The 15,117-nt window shown below is 33.4% G+C and overlaps 1 protein-coding gene across 1 annotated transcript; it reads right to left on the reverse strand.

Moving 5' to 3' along the window:
• Positions 1-11,750: 11,750 nt before the first annotated feature.
• Positions 11,751-14,265, reverse strand: LOC145055306 (acyl-lipid omega-3 desaturase (cytochrome b5), endoplasmic reticulum-like). Its single transcript, XM_079003602.1, has 8 exons — positions 13,861-14,265; positions 13,625-13,714; positions 13,449-13,515; positions 13,250-13,342; positions 12,966-13,151; positions 12,812-12,892; positions 12,410-12,547; positions 11,751-12,112 (listed from the first exon to the last, which is right to left on the reverse strand). Exons 1-8 carry the CDS (start codon positions 14,178-14,180, stop codon positions 11,930-11,932), a joined length of 1,158 nt encoding a protein of 385 aa, XP_078859728.1. The 5' UTR covers positions 14,181-14,265; the 3' UTR covers positions 11,751-11,929.
• Positions 14,266-15,117: the final 852 nt, after the last annotated feature.

Raw genomic sequence — 15,117 nt, forward strand, 5'->3', positions numbered from 1 at the left:
TAAAAAAAGCTTGTATCTCTTAGAAAAACAATCCAAGCTATGTTAGCAAGCTGGCTCCTTTGAGCTAGCGCGTTTCTTAAATTTAGCTGGTCCGATTAGGGTCCGAGTTGGTCCAATTTAGTCCGATTTGGACTGAATTGGACCGATTTTGACCGATATTGACCAAGGCTGATTAATTAACCCTCTAACACCTATTTGTAGGCGGTTGGTGGCTGCCAAGCGCCTAGGCGCCGATTAATCGACCGCCTAGACCGATTTTTACAACACTGATTCCGGTATTGATAGGGTGACTGGGGAATTCTGATAAATTAGGTCTGTAGAAGGTTATTTTCTTTCTGAGTCATATGTTATCTCCTCTGTGTGATCAACAGATCCGGCCTGGACTGTAACATATACAACTCTATCTCTCTGCATCTTCTCTCTATGCAATTCTTTCTATCTGTTAGTCATATATTGTCTCCTTTGCGTGACTTACAATCCGACCTGGTACACAGTATATACATCATTCTATTTCTCAATCCCTCTAAAACTTCAGTTAGTCATATGTTTCGTCCTCTGCGTGATTGGAAGAGATCTGACCTGGGTGTATAGCATATGCATTCTAAATCTATCTTCTCTCTCAATAATTGTATGCTCACCCGATGTAAGGAGTATTTTGGAAGTCCTTGATTACTGGAGCATATCAGGAAGTGGGAAACATGTTCTAGTACAATTAAAATTGAACACTTACAGATTGTCTGTAGATCTTGCTACTCAATTTAGGTAGAGAACAATATCCTTGGTCGTCGTCAGCTAAATGGTCCCTAGGAAATTTATCTAAGAATATAGAACCAAAAATGTCTTGTCTTTATTAGCTTGTCCAAATTTTATCACAATTTTTCGTGTTTAAGTGAATCACAATACCAACGATCGACCAGACATAGACATGAAGGTAAAGGTACCCTATCTAACAACTTTGATCCCTGTGTCACAAATATTATATTCAGTGTTTGTTGAGATAAGTTTAGTCTTCTTGTATTTTATTTTATTTTACTTTTATTTTTATTTATTTTAATTTTATTTTATTTTATAATTGTCAAAATTTAAAATTTAAAATTTTAGAAATTATTTTATTTTATTTTTATTTTGTTTTTATTTATATTTATATTTATATTTATATTTTTTTTTATTTTTGTTTATGTTATTTTTAATTTTAATTTTTAAAATCTTCAAAAGGTTTTATTTTTTTAAATATTTGGGATTTGGACTGCGTCTTATACTGTGTGGAAGACAGGTAAAATCGAACAGGGTATTTAAGGAGAGCTTATAGCCAAAAACTCTCTCTCTTCTCACTTTTCTATTTCCAGCCGTAAACTCTCTCCCATCCTCTCTCCTCTCGAAATTTATTCTCTCATTTTGTGAAATCATTCGGTTCATCTCAAAGGTATAACAAAATCGATCGTGGGAATGTGTTTTATTCATCAAATCGACGAATTTTAGGGCTAAAATCGAACAAAATTGATCTGTCGAAGCTTACGGCCAAGGAGTTTACGGACGTAAACTCCGTTTGCGGCCTTGAGTTTACGGTCGTAACCCCAAAATTGACCGTAAACTCCTTTTTGGTCAGAATTATTTTTGGGGCCAAACTAAATCAATTAAATAAGAAAACCATAAAAACATTAATTGCTCTAATATATTTGTTTTCTCACTTGGCTCGTTTTAGTGCAGATCAAATGGCTAACTTAAGATTCGCAGACATGCACAACTTGGCTATCGTACTAGCAGATCCTCCGGTTACACATGGAGAATTCAAGTCGATGTTCCACGGGCTGAGAGAATGCTGCTTAGCTTCTGCTATCACTGTGAATCCCGTGGTCTATCAGAACATTATAAGGGAATTCTGGCAGACTGCCAAGATGAAAAGAGACGACGATGGAGCAGTTACCGTTGATGCAGTTGTGAAAGGATGCAAGATTGTAATTACTGATCAATTCATCAGAGAAGCATTGCTGATTGATGATCAACCTGGTTTTCCTACTGAGATCGGGATTGAAGATGCCCAAAAGATTCTCAAGAAGATGGGTTACGAAGGCAACTTTCTTCCCACTGTGAAGAAGCTTCTGCCACCGTATTAGAGATTCTTAGCTAATGTATTTGTGAGCTGCATTTCTGGCAGGAGATCTGGTGCTGATGAGATCTCGCTGAGGAACACTGGAGCCATCGCTTCACTGGCTGCGGGGATAGACTTCAACTTCTCAAGGTTTATCTTAGATGAGTTCGTGGTGAACATCAACGCTATAACCCGGGATACTTTCTTGATGTATCCCAGGTTCATTCAATTGTTCATCAACATTCAATTTCCCGAGATGGTCAAGGAGGGAGAAACCCTAGATTAGCTATAGCGAATGTGAATCTAATCACTTTAATCGGTAACCAATGAAGAATTAATCCGATATATTTACCATAAAATCATCCATGGGAACAAATGATTCGAACCTAAACAGAAGGCCTTTTAATCATTGAATTTAGTTGATCTTTGTTTTCTTAGCTATTAGTTGCTTAGTTTGCGTGTTAGTAAAGTATTTAAGTTTCTAGTCTTGCAAAACTAGAGAAAACTCTTTTTTTACTTGTTTTATTTAGATAATATTAGCATTTATTTTAATTGTTTACCGTTCCCTGTGTTCGATACCCTACTTTCTTGAACTATATTACTAATCGATAGGTACACTGCCTTTCGTGTGTTTATTTTGTGTCTAAGTTAGTAGGATTAAAACTAGTTTGTTTCACACACATCAGGACTAAGACTGATTTATATGAAGACCTTGATCTTTCTGGCTTCGATAAGGATGAAATTCCATTAAACTTTGGAAGTAACGAAGATTTCTTGTCAAATGATATTCTCAACTTGTTACTTGACAATATCAATGATGATGCTCATCCAGAAACGGAGATACGGGACTCCGATGATGTTCTCGAGTCAACGCCTCTTACTGCCAAACAAGTGGTTGAAATGACAACTCCTATGGTGACTGTGTCAGGGATTCCTCCCCTTGATATTGTTTCACCTACCACAGAACCACTTCAGAGTGATGATGCAACAACCCATCCCTTACAACCTCCTCCAAAAAGAAGAAGACGTGATCCTAGACAATGATTTCTGGATTCTGATATATTTCAAGTCCTCCTAATTCCACCAACAACTACTCCTGCCATTGTCTCATCAGAACCTTTCAGTGAAGGTCCTAGCCCCTTCTTTGAGGCTGGTGGATCTTTTACTCAAGCAGAATTCTCTCCTCCCAGGCCAGATCATGATGCTGCCTCTATACGGCTCCCCATGCATCTAGCTGATGAACAAAGATCAATGCCTTCTCCCAAAGCTAAAGGAATTTCTTTTAGAGAAGGTCATTCAGGATAAGATAATCCAACCATTGATGAGCTTCAAAAGAAAATGAATGTACTTGATCAAAAGAACATTGAGCTCAATATCCAAGTTACTGATCTTTTGAGCGAAAATGCCAAGCTGAAGATTCAAGTTTCTAATCTGGAAAAGGACAAAACTGTGAAGACTAAGCAGATTTCTGACCTCCAAGATCACTTTAATCTCCTTACTTGAAGCTACTTTGATTTGAAGAAAAAGCTAGAAGAGAAACTTGGTGACAAGTTCAAGACATCTGCTGATGAGTCAAGGATCAATCTGCATATTCAAGCTCACCCCATTGTGACATCTACTCAAACATCTCGTGTTGTAGATCGATTTGAGGAGGATCCAGCTCAAGCTCCGATTGTTGTGGCCTTAAAACGTGCCAAACTGGCCGAATCTGCTGAGACGGGTCAATTTTTGTTCAAAAGGAGCTCGAATCAAAATGCTCTTGTGGATCAGCCCACCATCACCTTTACAAATCTTGGAGAGAATCGTTTTAGAAATGTATATGGTGATAGGTCAGGGATCATCTCATGGGGATTTCACGACACTCTCAATATGTGGATCGTAAGACGGAAGAGTGGCAATACTGAATTATATAAAGATGATCATGATTTTCACTCCAGGACCAGAGTTGATCTGTTAGAGTTATCAAAGGCTGCTTTTTCAAATCCATCTCAGAATCCCAAGGCTACAAAGTTCAAGAATTTCTTGGAAGATCAAGTACTTAAGGGTTTTCCTTCAATGAAGACTTCAGAGTTGATTGTTAAAGTATACCCAAGTGTAATTGATCCCAAAACCAATCAACCGCTTCGATCTGTGATGTAGCCTGCTACCAATCAAGTAAAGCAGATTCCTATTCGCCAGAATCATCTAGATGGATCTCTACGGTCCATGTTGTACCGGGTGTTTGATGAAACTACAGCCTCTGTTGTCATAAAACTTGAAAAAGGATGCATTCGCTTATATGACAAAAGAGACATGCTTCAGTTTGGGAAATGGGATATACATCAGCTAAGCCATCATCAGATCAAAGTTGCAGAAGACATCTTTGAGCCAGCTGCCAAAGAATATACGGCTATGGTTATTGATATCATTAACAAACGGATGTGGAACGGAGCAATCGAGAAGTTAGATGTGATGGTGGTCGACAAAGACTGAGCTCAAGCTAGCACCAAACCAAGGGGGGATTGAAGGGTGCAGTTAGTGTTTTGGTCTAGGCTTTCATTGTAATAGTTCTTTTGAGTCTTTATTGTGTTTTGGTAGGTTTTTAGTGAGTTTACGGCCGTAAACCCAGTTTTTGACCCAAGTCCACTATAAATAGAGGTTGTTTAGGTCATTATTGGTTGTTGATGCCACAGAGTTCACGGCCTAGTATATCGAGTTGTACCAAACGTTTTTCAACAATAAACGTGTGCAAGCTTGATTTCTCTTATTCTACTCATATCAGCTTTTAACTGAAATTTCGAAAGATTATCCTTGAGATTCATAATGAAGCACCTACAACTAAAAACAAGGAAAATTTTAACATTTGGTTTTTGATTGTTTATAGTTTCGTAAGGAGTGATGTTAAAACAACGATGAATAAAAGATTGATTTTAAGTAAAACATGCAGTAGAAACTGCTTCAGCCCATAGATATTGAGGAAGATTCGCATATGTGAGCATTGTTTTTGCTCCTTCGCAAAATGAACAATTTCTCCTTTCTACAACACCATTCTGTTGAGGAGTGTAAGGTGAAGAGAAATTATGCGAAATTCCTTTATCAGTTAAGAATGAATCAAGAACATTGTTCTTAAATTCAGATCCATTGTCACTCTTGATCTTTCGAACCTTTTTCTTCAAACTTAGTTCAATATTTTGATGAAGTCGATCATTGTTTAAGTCTCGTTTCAGATTTCAATTTTCCACTCTTTTGCTTCATAAAATCATCTTAGATCTTCTGTTGTGAGTCAATTCTGCGTTCTAGTTGTAAAACCGAGTGTTCAATTGGTGAATTCTGAGTGTTTTAGCCTATTTGATTTCAATTTGATTTGAGCTTTTCTCAAAATTTTCCTTACAACAATGGCGAACTTCAACATGAACACGATGACGTCTTACTCTCATCTCCTTGGTTCATCAACGAAGATTCTGATGCTGATTCCTGAATAGTATGATCACTGGGTTGATCGTACGGATGATTACTTGAACGGAATTGATGAAGAATTGTGGAAGTGTATTCTCGGTGATGTTCGCCCTCCAACTGCTGTTCAGAGTATTGGAACCTCCTCAAACAATCAAAATGTCAATGATCAGACTGAAAGATTGTTGAGAAATGAAAAGAAGTGTATGAGAGAACTCAGAGGTGCTCTTCCTCCTATTGTTTACAATTACGTGCGTAGTCGTAAAACTGCAAAAGAAATTTGGGATACTTTGAAAGAAAAATATCAAGGCAGTGAAAAGACGAAGATCAGTACTGTTAAGAAATGTTTGTTTGAATTAAGAGAATTCAAGCAGAAGGAAGGAGAGACCATTGAATCATATTATGATTGTCTGAATAAGCTAATCTTCAAATGTAACTGATATGGGGTTATCCGATTAACAATGGAGTTCAATCTCACATTCATCATAGGTCTTCAGAAGGAATGGAGAAATGTGTGCCTCATGATAAAGAGACAACAAAGCTTTAATTATTACTCTCTGAATGATCTTTAGAACGTGATGAAAGCACATGAGTCTGAAGTACAAGAGATTGCTAAGGAATCGAAGATCAGTATAGGAGGTCCACTTGCACTTGTTTTGAAAGCTACTGGAAGGGAAGTTGAGAAAGAGGTTGCAGAAAAGGAAAATTTAGAGGATGAAGGTTTGATCGTCAACTCTAATGATGAAGCTGTTGCATTTTACTCAAATAATCGAGTAAAGAAATTTTACAAGCCTTTTAATGCAAAGTCAAAAACAAGTGAAGTTAAGGGAAGTTTTGCTGGAAAGTATGGGAGTGTAGAGAAGAAGGTTGAGAAAAAGGAAGTTCGTGCTGAGGAAGAGAAGAAAGAGAAAAAGCTGAAAGGTGACTCTGGATTCGATTTCCATTACTGCAATGGGGCGAATCATATGGCTAGTGACTGTATGTTGAGAAAGCATGAAGAAAAGAAGAGCAATGTCAAAGATGAAGCTTATTACATTCAAAGGTTGGAAGAGGTGCGTGCAAAGAGGAAGGGATTGTCTTTGGTGGCCAAAGGTGTGGATGAAGAAGATGGAACATACCAGATTTGGTCATATGGTTCTGATGATGAAGAGATGCAAAACCCTACACACGGGGCTATGTTCGTGAAGCATAAGAAGAAGAGGAAGAGAAAATTACTGGGAAATGCTTTGTTTCGACATCTTCATACAAAGCACCAATGATTTCTCAGGTACGTTCTATTTCACAATCTTTTAATATTCCCTCTAGTGCATATGATTCGATTCTATCTGAGTTTGATGCAGCAGTTACTTATGTTAATGATTTACTTATTTCTGCTAGTAATGATGCTAAAAAGTCGAACACACGACTTTTAGAAAATCAGAGGATGTTGGAATCGAAGAAAGTTAAAATAGAATATTTAGATATGCAAATAACGAATCTGATATGTGATAGGGACAGTTTGAGTGTTGATGTTAAACTGTTGTTAAAACAAAGAAATATCTACTGTAACTCAGCCAAACGTTTATATTGAAAATTGACAACATTGCATCATTCTTTGGATATTAGCAAAGATCAACATAGGAAACTTTTGCCATTTTTAGCATTCGAAAGGGAGAAAATAGACTATATTTCCTATGATTGTGAAAAGACAATTACTGAATTCGATAGGGTTCCAGATAATAGATATGCATATGGAATAGTGAAAATTGATATATGTTTTGGATGCTAATGAATTAGTTGATATTGTGAATGAGACCTTGACCAAAAATGAACAAATGAAGATTTTGAAAGAATTGCAAATTCAAAATATGAATCTCAAACTAATTTTGCTGATATCGAAGATGAATCTGATGATATTAGTGAAATTGAAGAGGAGGAAGTTATTGACTGTTCTCAGTTTTCTGTCATTAATGTCACTTCAATGGCTAAAGACAAAAAAAACCGTAATGATTCTAAGGTTAAAGTTGACACTACTCTACCCTCAACTTCAAAAGTTCTTGATCTTGACCATGTGACTGTCAAAGATTGTAAAACAGACAGTGATGATGACGATGATAATGTTCCTAAAGAAACAACAATACCAAGGGTTGTAGTTGATCAAGTTTTTGAAGAAACTGAGAAATTCGACACAATTATGAAGGAAAAAGGTTCTCATTAACTTGAGACAAGTACAGTTGTGCATCCGAATTTCAAATGTATAGATGAGGTTATTTTTCCAACTCAAGTTTTTGTCACAACAAGGAATTGTGATAAAATTAAACCCGAGTTTAATAAAATGATTGAAGAGAATAACAAGAATTCATCAAAAGAAGGATTTTTCTCAAACCAAAGTATCATCGAAAATAATATCACACATAATTCATATACTTTTCAAAGACAAAAACCAAAACGTGTTTGGGTTGAAAAATCTGAAAAATCAAAAGATGTTTCAAAAGAAGATGGTAATGTTTCACAACATGTCAAAATTAATTCTCGATTTAATTCTCAAGAGTTTAAGAAACAAATTGATACAATTTTGAAAGAAAGTGGTGTTTCAAAGAGACAAACAAGAAAGAAAGTTTTTTGGCAAACAATAGAGTCTCGCAAGAAATCGAATGTTTTGCTGAATAAAACATCTGAACCAAAAAAGTCTAAATCAGTTCAAACTTCTTCTCAAAAGAAAGCTGACAATAAGAAAAATCCCGCTCTAACTCAAAAAGATTTGTCTCAACATAAACTGCAAAATGATTTTTCAAAGTCTAAAAATCAAGAGTCCAAATCAGATTTTCAAACAAAAGGTTAAACATCAAATGCAAAGAGCTTTACAAATCATCATACAACAAATAATTTCAATTCAAATCAACAAACAAGATTTTCTCAAAATCATTTTTCCAGACAAAATCAATTTTTGAATAAACCAAGAAATTTTTATTCTCAAACTAAACCGGTGTTTTCCACTCAAAAATTCGATGCATTTCATTATAAAAGAATGTTGATGTCGAATTGTATTGTGAGGTGTCAAATGTTTTGAATAGTTTTGTTATTTTGTAATGTTATTATAAAGGCGCTTTTAGTTTCGAAACTTTCATGTAATGTCCCTTATATTTTTTATATGCTTTCATGTTTCCTATAAATAGGGAGGTTACTAGAGATAGATAAAAACTTTCGTGATTTTGTCTAAGAACTCTTTGTACTCTTGAAAGCATAATCGAGCCAAACAGAATTATTTAGATATCGTGTTCATCATTCTTACTTTACTCTGATCTTGTAATTCATTCTCGATTTCATTACAACTACATTTGGTATCAGAGCAAGATTCATACAAAAATGTTCTGATTTTCTGAGTTTTTGCAAAAGTTTGAATCTCGTGTTCATCATTCTTACTTTACTCTGATATTGTAATTCATTATCGATTTCATTACAACTACGAATATGAAAAGATCATTTATGTGACTTCAACTTAATCCAGTGAAACAATTGGGGTCGCAACCCCATTTTTGCAAACAAAATGGTAAACAACCCTATCTCTACTCTAATAAATGAAGATTTTTTTTGCCACATGTCACACTCTCATTCAATTTGCCAAATGTCATTTTGTGGTTATTTTTAATTAATTTCTTTTCCACATGTCATTTTATGGGTTTTCTATTTTAATAAATTTCGCATAATACTTTAATATAATAATTACAATAAATGGAGTAATAAATGAATATCAATTTCATTAATGAACTTACCTTTTTATTTCAAAATTACTAAATTAAAGTTCATTAGTTTATTTTGTTTATTTATTTAGATTTAAAAGAAAAATCAATTTTGATAATTCATTATTTTTTTTATTTTTTTTATAAATTCAAAGTTCTTAAATATTTAGATTTTTATATTTAATTTTTTTTTAATTAACCCAGGTGATACATGGATCTTACACTTAGTTTATAAAATAAAACTAAATCTATGATGATCGACAATGAGGTAAAGTTTCTCTAACAAGTTCATTCCGGTAAGAGCTTCACAACTGGACATGATGCACGTATTTGATTATGTTATCTACATTTGTACTAATGGCATGTAGAAGGTACAAGTATTGCCTTCCTCCAATAGGTTCTCTCCGACTCCCTTTGTTTCTTATCCGGTGGAAACAATGGTGGCTCCTACTAACACAATTCCTTTCTCTTCCCCCCCCCCCCCCCCTCCTAGGTGGCAACAAGCGTTACTCCCTCCCCTGATTTTGATTTTCATATTAAGGGATGTTGGGTGTTTTCAGCAATTGTTTTCATTTTTTTTTTCTCTTGTGTTGTGTAATAAGAAGTTATTGGGCATTTTCAGAAGTTTATTGAGTTTTCATTGCAAGAGGAGGTAATAAGAAACATGACTTTACTTTTTTGTAAAAGCAAAAGAATGAAATAAAAAGCATCTAATCCAATTGTATTTATAGTTTATACCAAATCTTAAATAAGTTAAAAACAAAATAAAACAACTTAAAAGGCGAATAAGTCTAAGGGCCTCTATGTAATGTTTGTTGATACAAATTGACTTGTTACTTTTTCTGTTTTGTCAAACTCTAATAAATTGTGTTGGAGGCTCCACGTCATTTGTACCAAGAAAAGAAAAATAGTTTTAAGAACTTTGATTCTTGACCAGAAAAAGCATACCAGCTTCTTTCCCATTCAAATTCCTTATACGGAAAGAGGCCCATATCAAAAAGATATATGTATTCGTATATCATGAAAAAAGAGAGCAACCTGACTATGGCATTCCTTGTTTCATACCGAATTAATGTTTATATTAATCTATTCTTATGTTATTTCATCAAATATTTTGAGAATGTACCATTGTACTTTCACTTTCATATCATCTTATTTTATATTGTGTTTTGCCATTTTGAATCGTGTAATCTCGTTAGTCGTTACATACCTTTATCATGTAACGATTGTTGTTATATACTTTTGGTATATTGTGACTATCGTCTAATAGTTTCCTTCTTTTTTGTAGTTTAACATATTGGTACAATTATTTATTTGGAACATAATAACTATATGTACAATATGACATACGAAGTTTGGTGACGAATTAACATGACTGAATTAATACAATGTCAGAGAATATATAACTATTGTATTTACTCATTTTATTTTACAAAAGACAATATAAGCTAAAAATAACTTTTAAATATTGTCATACTAGATTTAAGACCCGTGTATTACACGGATTGATTAAAAAAATATTAAATAGCAAAGTGTAAACAATAAATATTATTTAAATAAAATAAGAAATAAAAAATAAAGAAAGTTATTAATTGCAGTTTATTATCATATTTATTCATTTAATATTTTACATATAGAAGTATAAGTATTATGTGACTTTTTAATTTTAAAAATTAAAAAAATCATAAATTTACATTTAGATATTATTTATTTTAAAATGTCATAAAATGACAAGTGTCAAAACTCATAAGAGATTGACATGTGACAAAATGAATTTTTATTTATTATAGTAGACTAGTTGTGAGACCCGTATGTTAAACGGGTTAGATAAAAAAAAATTAAATATGAAGATTTAAACAAAAATTTATTTAAATTTGAAATTTAAAATTTAAATTTAAAAGAAAACATATTAAATATTATATGAGTTGTAATATTATAATTTATTGGTTATTTTCAATTAAGACAATTATTAATTAAGGTGTAAATATGATGTGTTAATTAAGAAAGATAAAAAAATAAGAAAATGACAAATGGAAAAAAATATTTACTCAAAAATACCACAAAATGACAAGTGTCAAAACTCATAAGAGATTGACATGTGGCAAAAAAAACCTTCATTTATTAAGGAGGATAGATAGACTTGGGTTATATATTTTGGATACGAATTTATAAACCAAACCAATTGGAATAATATCATGTAATTATTCAGTATAGAATAGAATAAAACTTTACCAAATAAAAATCGTTAAAGTTAACGATATGATGAAAACAAAATCAAACCATATCATTTACACAGAATCGAAAATATTATTTCAGAATTTTGTAAAAGGGGGGACCGTTTGTACCAAATCGATCAGGTGGTCCATAATATAAATAACAAGCGGTCCATTAAGATATGGGCCAACATAAAGACCAGCTCATTTGTTCATCTAACGTTATTTTGAATTTACTCTATTATAGCAACAGATACAAGATACGCATGTATATATATACAAACGAGTCACGAGCAATGCAAAAAGTGAAGTTTAATAGCTATCAAAAATTTGTAAACAATTAAATATTGGATTACAAATTTTTCAAGATCCGTTACACAACAATAAATAAATAATACAGTAATATAGCGTCTAAATTTGTCTTATTTTCTTTAGAGAGTTTTCTTTTGCAACGACATTTTGATATTAGGGTTTAATCACTCCATTTTCTTCCCAAGCATTCGATAATCAGTTTGGTAGTAAACAACATCACCCGCATCACTAACGTAATGATCTTGTTTGATGCTTTTCACCAAGTTGTCTATCAAGTGAACAGGTATCCAACCAGACTTTTTCGGCTCCCGATAGTAATCCCCGAGCACAGACTTTGCTGCCATTGTCTACACAACATACAAAATTAAAGGGGTGTTTGGCTTAGCTTTTTAGAGGCCAAAAGTTCTTTTAGGAAAAGATAGAAAACAAAAGATGTTCGGCAAATGCATTTTAAAAGCTATTTTTGGATTTGGATAAAAGTAAAAATGAACTTTTTGGAAAAGTCAGGAAAACCTCTTTGTAACTTTTCCAAAAAGGACTTTTGCCCCCTGAAAAGCTAAGCCAAACACCCCTAAGACTAAATAAATTTTAAAACTTGATCAAAAAGTCGAAATTAACATAAATTTTTGAAAAAAAATAAATACCGCTTCAATCAAATGATAATGTGGGATTTGTGGGAATAGATGATGGATAACATGTGTGCCTATGTCATGATGGATGTTGTTAAATATTCCATAATCTCGATCAACGGTTGTTAATCCTCCCCTCAGATAGCTCCATTCCTTTAGAAATCATAAAAACCACTCATCAATGTAAACTTATATGTCATAATCAATGATATGATCTTTGATCGATCAGTATATATACAATAAACACTGATCCATCAATGTATCCAATGTATATACAATATACAATAATATACATATACACTGATCAATCACTATATATACAATATACAATATACACTGATGGATCAGTATATATACAATATACACTGATTGATCAATGTATCCAATATATACATGTTCAATTAACTTGATCCTTACCTTGCCACGATACCAAGGAAGTTTTTGCTCATGGCCATGGTGATGCAAATAAGTAACGAAATCCAACCACATAACGAATATCTGTAGACGAAAGCGCGTTAGACCATCGGTAAAATGACAATAATACTCTTAGATCGAAAAAGAATAAACGTACCAAGTAGGGAATGCCATAGAGGTTGAACAATAGGGTTGGGCCGATAATAATTGACAAAAAGGCTAAATTGGCCACCATTAGAGCCCAACACAAAGTAGATGTCACAATATAATGCCTTTCATTGGGGGTGAACATGTCACTATATGGGTTGAAATGTGACCCTGATTTCCCGGGGCTCCTTTGCCACTGTTTTCCCACAAAGAAAAAAACGGGTCGGGTCAAGCATTGAATAGTAGTACCGTACAAGTTAGTAATTATTCAATAGACGTATGAAGTATGATTACCAAGTACAATGGGTAGGCAAATAAGGGAAAAGGAACTTTGAATCTGAGTAGTTTAGTTGGAGCATCCAATGTCTTGTAAGTCTTTTCACTCAACTGGATATTAAATATTAATTAATTAAATATCATCAGTTAATACATAAAAATTTATTGTGCAATAATAACTATCAACAACTTTATTTAACAATAAATGATAAATTACCGGAACCCATGATTCATCATTTTCGACATGACCATGATTTTGATGATGGGTCCTGTGGCTGATTCTCCTATGTTTTAAGAAATAAAAGTAATAATACAAAGAAATTAAATATAATATATAATATAAATAAATAATTGAATAATGATAGGGCTAATTTGGTAATTGCACAAGCATACCACCCATGGTAGGGTACGAGGATCGAAGAATGCAAAATATGGCCCACGACGCTATTGAGATTAGGGTTGTCTGAAAAGCTTCCATGGCCACTGAGAATGGGAACCAAAGAAAAAGAAAAGGATTTCAGATCCAAAAAAAAGTACAACTGTAATGGCACACTGTACAAGTAAATTAATGCATAAGGTACAAGTGAGTAAAGCATGATTAGGTATTGAAAGGTTAACAATGTACGTACCAATCATGACCAAGAACAAAGATTGCCCAAAACATTGTGCCCTGTGCAACCCAGTAAATCGGCCAAACCCATGAACTGGTTTTGAAGATAACAGCTATGGCGACCAATGCGGAAATGACCAAAATGTCCCTGAGGACATAGCTGAGAGACCTCCATGGATTCTTGACCCAGCAATGACTGGGAATGGCAGCTCTGATGTCAGCCACCTTGAATGGAGGAGGGGCACTTGGGTCAAATTCTTCTTGATTCTTATGGACGCCATTGACGAGTGGCGAAGCTTGATGAAGCTTATCTGTGGCATCTGGAGAAGAAACCGCCATTGAAGCAAGAGGTACAAGGTGTGGCGGAGGGAGAGAAGGGAAAACCTTTGCTTTGATTTTCTTTAACTCCAAGAATAATGGGTGATTGGGGATGGGTATATATAGATGCAGAATAGTGCAAGTAGTAACAACCTTACGGAATAATAATATAAAATCAAATACTACTCAGAATAAATGTAAAAGTATGTTATTATATTTATATTATCGAGTATATTATGAATTTTTTTAATTATTTATATATTTTATTTTATTTTCTCTATTTAACAACTTTTTTATTTTATTTTATTAATTGTATTTATATTTATTTTTTACATTATTTTTAACCAATTAATACAGTTTACTAGATTTTTTTTTTTACTTGCAAAAATAGTCCTACGAGAAAACATTTTAGTTATCATCGTACAAGGCAAAATAAATTTTTATAATTTTTTTTTTCAACAACATATTTATAAAAATAAAATCAGTGTCATTCACTCATTTGTGGTTAAAAACAACAAATTAGACCAAAATGTTTATAAGGTTTTCAAAGATGATAAATATTTGATTAACCAAAAAGCTTTTAAAAAAATTATGTGTTTTTTTTGAACGCGGATTTTATAAGAAAACTAGCAAGTAGTTAGAAAAGAAAGTAATCATAACAAATTACAAGCTGAAAGAGGGTTATGTAACCAAGAGGTCCAACTAATTTTAGCTTTTCTATACCTATTAGAAATCCAAAATAAAGATCTATCAATGACTTCATCTAAGATAAAAGATTTCTTAGGTTGCGTCGTTCCAAAAATGATGAAATTACGAAAATTCCATAAACACCAAAACATAGTGAAAATGACCGCATCAAAGGCTTGATGTTGCCCTCTTTTTAACGAAAGAGAATCGGGGCACGAAAGAAGATGATCAATATAGCACATAGGAGGAGTTTGGACGCCCCACCCAATAG

The sequence above is a fragment of the Lactuca serriola genome, chromosome 5 (assembly GCF_051521515.1).
Source record: "Lactuca serriola cultivar US96UC23 chromosome 5, Lser_US96UC23_V15, whole genome shotgun sequence".
NCBI lineage: Eukaryota > Viridiplantae > Streptophyta > Magnoliopsida > Asterales > Asteraceae > Lactuca > Lactuca serriola.